Genomic DNA, 6,000 nt, shown 5'->3' with positions numbered 1-6,000 from the left:
TTAATTTTTTGATAATAAATTACACTTTTCTTAAAGCTATGGCACTTACGTAATTTACGATTATACATAAAATTATTCTAAAAATAATGCTAGAAATAATTTTAAAATATACAAATTTCACATATTTTTATTAAAAAAGTAAGATGATTATTAAACTTTTTTTTATGTAAATTTCAAATTTTTTTTTTAACTTTTTTCAATAAAATAGAAAAGAATAACAAAATAAGAAAGAATAAAACTATATCTCCTTAGAATATCCAAATGGTATCTTCCCAACAAGAAAAAGCAAAATGGGCAAACTTTGTATCAGATCAGAGACGAAAAGAATAACAAACAGTTTTATTCGACTATTAGCTGATGTACATGGACTCATCTACACATTGGATACACGTGCCAACACAGAAGAAATGAATCTCCCAAATAATCATTCTCATCATCACCGTCCAAATGCATCCTCTGTCAAACCCAATTTTGAATGAAACAAACACAGATAAAAATAAATATCCAAAAAGGAAATTAAAAAGGGGCAAAAAAATACATAGAAGGAGAAATAAATAGATCCCAGCCGTCAATCGAAATGAAAGATCTTGTTAAAACCGAAAAGCCTCCACGTGGACAGACCCCAACACGGTCTAAGCCAGAACCACGGCGAACAAAGCTCCAACAAGAGCGGTCCCAGCAACGACAGCTTTGCTAGTAGAGAATGCACCACTCGGGGGAGGAGCCGCCGGTGGCTCGGGTGAGGGAGTTCCGGGGCCGGGAGAAGGAGCAGAGGGTGAAGGGGGTGAAGATAAGGTGGGAGCAGGGGACAAGGGCGAGGGAGATGCCGACGAGGGAGTGGGAGCCTTGGTCGAGGCCGGGGTTGGTGCAGTTGTGGAAGGAGCTGGGGTGTGAGTGGTCGGAGCTGGGGCGGGCGTGGTTGGAGCTGGGGCTGGAGATGGAGATTTTTTAGGGGACGGCACTGGTGCTGGCGGGGATGGGACTGGTGTGGGAGGTGTAGCGGTGGGCGGGGTTGCAGTTGGCGGCGTTGCCTTTGGTGAAGGCGCTGGACCCTGGGCTAAGCAGGAGGAGGCCAAGAGACCCAAGATGAGAAAGAGTTGGAGCCCAGAAACACCCATCTTCATCTTCACCTTCAAAACTGAGAAAAAACTTGTGAGATGGAGTATGTTCAGGAGAGAAAAGTACTAAGGTAGCTAGATGAGAGAGATGAGGGGTACTGGATGAGGGGGCCTGAAAAGTATGGGGAAGAGTATAAAAAGAGAGGAAGAGAGTGGGTGGGTTGAGAGCTGAGCAGAGACAGCGATTAACCTAATCAATAATCATGCGTAAAGATGCTTTTCTGGAATCGTTTTAAAATCATGTGTGCATGTACTTAATATTTATAATAATAACAACATGATGATGAGCTTTGTGGGGGTGGCGGTGTCAATCAAATGTTGAATAATAATCTGTCCCCCCTCTCTCTCTCATGTTCTGTTCGTTGAACTTTCTGCGAGGATTATCAGGTACAGATGGTGCTCCTAATCAAGTTTCCCCAAACGCGACACCTGTCAAGATGAGGGTTATATTAGGAACTTAATTTTTTTTTGTAAACATAGTTTAATTACCAGGGTGCCATTGAAACTGGATGTGTGTCGGTGGCTTGGGGGGTGAGTAGGACGTCTCTTTCCGACCACCTGCCTGCATATTGCTTGGTTTCGAACATAAAATTGAAGTTTTCACAGTCTGGCTTCCGCGTTATAACCATTTCAACAAGACATGAGGAGGACCAACATAAACTCGTGGCGTGCTGGGTTTGTATTACGCAAAGGCCCCTCGATAATACTTTTCAAAAATTTATAAACGAAATTATTTTGATGTATTCTTTTATATATTATTTTTTTACATAAAATAATTATTTTTATCAATTACATCATTAAAAACACGTATATCTCTCGTGTGAATTGAATTGGTATGGACCTTTCGAAAACTCAGACACGACGATGTGGCACATACCCATTTGGTCATTTTGTCTTAAATGGGGTCCATCTAGGTGGCATCATGGGTCTACTTAGGTTGCATCACGGGCCAAGTCAATGGAAGGTCCGGCCACGTGTCGAGTTTACTGTGGCTCTGATGAAGAACATTTTAGTTGTACATACGGCAATAGAAATAATAGCCGTTTGGTATGGGGATTAGTCCATTAGATTATTGATGAAATTAGCTGTGGCACAGCCGTTTGGTGCAGAAGATAATCGGGGAAAGAGAAAGGAGAAGAAGAATAATAAATTAATAATGTAAAATGTGACCGTTGGACAAAAAAAAAATGCTCATTTTCACCCAAAAATACATGTCACTCTAGTTAATATTAAAAAAAATAATAAATAAATAAATAAGAAAAGAAAAGAGTTTCTCGGAGAGTCAGAGTAGGTGAAAACAAAACAATTGCTCTGCTGGGAAGACGTGTTAGGGGGTGTACAGGTGGCAGGTGTGGAATGGTGGGGGTATATAAATCTTTGGTAAGGCTGGGTAAGAGAGTAGGATAATGGGTCAAGGAGTGGGATATTTTGGTAGTATCTAATGGTTAGTCATGTTATTATATGTTTGGCTGAATTATAAGAATAGAAGTGGAGCTGGCAACAGCTGGCATAGGGAAAAAATAGGCTGTGATGAAAGGTTGAGAACATGGGGAGCATCGTCTATATATATATATATATACACACACACATATATATTATATTATATTATATTATATTATATTATATAGTTGTTTAAAACTTGGGGCCTATGATTATTGGGCAGGAAATGACTAACGAGGTTCTTTCTATACGATCCAAATAACATAGAAAATGATCCTCCAACAGCAAGTATTAAATGCACCTCGATATGACATGCTGTGAAGGAAAATTTACTATTCAGATTTGAAGTCATCAAATAAAAAATAATTAATAATTACCATTACAGCAATACTATATATAATCGTGAACTTATAAATATTGTATAATCGCTTTGAAAAAGAGTGTAGTCTACGATTAAAAAATTAGTTTCTTTTCATGTGGATTCTATATTAATTCATTTTTTTCAAAGCGACTGCACGCCGCTTACACAACCATGACTGTAAATATCATTTTTCTTACAATTATGAATGTGTAAGTAATACATAATTATTTTAAAAAAAGTAAATAAATTTAAAACTCATATGAAAAGAAATTAAATTTTAAATAATAAATTTTACTCTTTTCCAAAATAACTATATTATATTTACGTACTCTATAACTATATATAATATTACTCATAAAAAAAATATACATGTAAATGAACTTATAACATTTATTGAAGTAATTTATGTGAATTTTGCGGATAATATTATAATAACTATATATATAAAGTTTATTTTATCATTCTCTATTTTAAGCAGAGTGTTATTTATTAGATAATTTATCAATAAAAAATTACGCCAATCGTTAAAATTATACCAATCATAAAAGATTTTTGTGTATTGATAAAGCGAAACCTTAAATGTAGCAGTTAATTTGTGATTTAAAAATTTATCTGTATATATGATTATAACTTTTATCCAGTGAAGGAATTCAATTTCCAATAAATTTCGATTATCTCTAAAGGAATGAGAACATGGGGCTGTGTTTTGATTCATTGTTAAGTTGCTATTTTGGACGGTTTTGAATAAAAAAATACATATATATTTTGGGAGGGGGTGGGGAATTCTTTTAAAAGCTTATTTTAATCATAAATTGCTGTTTGCTATAGATCCATCGTAAATTACAGCTGGGTTCCTCTACGGGGTTCTTAGAATTCCGTGATACGGTGGTCAACAAGGGGCATGCACGAAGCCAAAGCACACGTGGCACAAAAATACAAATCAACCAAGTAAAGTAATCGCTACCTCAAAGCCGATCTAATTTAATAGCACGTTACATCTACTTTATGTTAAAAAGATTTATAAATTAAATCATATTAATTTTTAATTTTTTTTAAATGATGCTTTTTTAAAGCGAATAGTCCTTAGAATCGGGTGACTTTTGGGAGACGGACAAGAAACAGGCAAATTGCACGAGGTAAGTTGTCTTCTTTCAAGAACTTTGCTCTTACATTACCACATTATTTTTCGATATGGTAAAATTATCAAAAGAAGTAATCCTTGGGAGGAAGTCAGATTGTCTCGTACAACGTTGGGTGGACGGAGCCTTGAAATATAGGTTTTGTAGTCACGTGGGTAAAGCCATATTTGTCAAAGTTTTTGCTTAGAATTCCTTTTTCCGATTAGGTAATGGTGAGCTGGTGAGAACGCCTGTTGATGGCCACATTGGACAACATGTCATCACTAATTGTTTTTCTTAATGTCTGAACATGTCGTCAATATTTCTGGATCTCACATGTTTGCTCTACCGCTTTTGTCGCTAATAACACGAAAGTCAAACGAAAATTGTGTTTTTATCTAACTAATTTGCTTGGAAAGCTACACTAATTGATATAATGATTAATGTAATAAAATACCCTTTGTACTAGAATCCAAGGAGAAAACAAGGATGAAATGGGTCTATGGTATACAGTCTTTCTCCCAGGTCTTGCTGATTAGTAAAGCAACCCTAAATTAGGAACCTTTTCCTGATTAAAAAGAACTTTATACTTTTTTAAGGCAAAGAGTACAATACAAGAATAAAGTTTTAAAAATAAATATTAAAACTTGAGGGTAAAAGACCAGTCTTTTCCATGGTGAAAATGCGAGAAGAGTGAGGACAAAAAGGTTGGAATGTTTCCTTCTACACATGTAGAGGCCCAATTCATCAAATCTTGAGTGAATTTGCACGCTGCGTAACATAATCTGTTGAACCTAAGATTTCAAGTTTTGTGTAATTATATATTTACACATGGATTTTGATGATAACAAATGAATTCAAAGAATAAAGAAGTCTCAAGCTCAAGTTGTCTACACAATGGAGTCAAGCACATCAAGGAAACAAGCATGAGCAAGAAGGGAACAAGTTCACATTAAAATTATAGAGTAATGTTGTAAATCTCTTCAAAATTCGAAATTAGGATTAATGCTCAAAATTAATATTTTATCATAAAGCATTAAAATACATTTTTCACATGTGCATGAATATTTTTGAAAATTAAATTTGAAAATTTTGAAAGATGATTGATTGTCATCTTTTGCATGTGCATGCCTTGATTAAAGGGTTGAACTTTGAAAATATTAAAGATGATTGATTGTCATCTTTCACATGTGCATGTTTTATTTGAATATTTTCAAAAGTGATTGATGCTTTTTTAGACTTATACAAAAAGTAAAAGATTAGGTTTGAATTTTTTGAAAATGAAAGTGTGCTCATTTTGTCATATGCCAAAAGTAAAAGATTAGGTTTGATTTTTTTGAAAAAGTGAATGATGTTATCTTTGACAATTGAAAAAGAAGAACCTTTTATTTGAATTCTTTGAAAAAGTGAATGATGTTGTTTTTGACAATTGAAAAAGAAGAACCTTTTATTTGAATTTTTTGAAAAAGTGAATGATGTTGTCTTTGACATGTGAATCTTTTTAAATTTGAATATGAAGTCTCATATGCCTATAAATAGATCATTTGAGAGTTTCACATTCACAACACCAAGAGCATACAACATTCATTCAAAGCTTTCATTCTCTCTTCTCTAAACATTGAGCCTTAATCCTTGTTCATTTTGAGAGATATAGCTTGAGCTGTATTGTTTTTATTTCACTCGTTGAGGAGTGTTTTCTGATAACCTACCCACTATCAGCTTTTGTATCAGAAAAAGGGTGTGTATAACCCTTGTGTGTGTAGAAAGTATTCTACACAGGGAATAGTTGAATCACCACGTGTAAGGTGATTGCAAGTGTAGAGGGTGTTCTACACGGATCCTTTGTAGCGGTGTTGTTCAAAGGTGTAATAGGTTTCTATCTCCACCTGAAGGAGGTTGAATAGTGAATTTGGGAATCCTCAAGGGGTAGCTTGAGGCGAGGACGTAGGCAGTGGGGCCGAAC

The 6,000-nt window shown here is 35.1% G+C and overlaps 1 protein-coding gene across 1 annotated transcript; it reads right to left on the bottom strand.

The window, feature by feature from the left end:
* Nucleotides 1-320: 320 nt before the first annotated feature.
* Nucleotides 321-1,372, bottom strand: LOC122308735 (classical arabinogalactan protein 4-like). Its single transcript, XM_043121944.1, has one exon. The coding sequence runs from the start codon at nt 1,122-1,124 to the stop codon at nt 633-635; it is 492 nt and encodes a 163-aa protein (XP_042977878.1). The 5' UTR covers nt 1,125-1,372; the 3' UTR covers nt 321-632.
* Between the last annotated feature and the right edge of the window lie 4,628 nt (nt 1,373-6,000).

This window comes from Carya illinoinensis, chromosome 1 (assembly GCF_018687715.1).
Source record: "Carya illinoinensis cultivar Pawnee chromosome 1, C.illinoinensisPawnee_v1, whole genome shotgun sequence".
Lineage (NCBI taxonomy): Eukaryota > Viridiplantae > Streptophyta > Magnoliopsida > Fagales > Juglandaceae > Carya > Carya illinoinensis.
The sequence above is the reverse complement of the archived record's forward strand: the minus strand, read 5'-3'. Positions and strand labels throughout refer to the sequence as shown.

Bases quoted from the DNA above. Each gene is read 5' to 3' on its own strand.
- LOC122308735 (XM_043121944.1), bottom strand. From the start codon at position 1,124: ATGAAGATGGGTGTTTCTGGGCTCCAACTCTTTCTCATCTTGGGTCTC.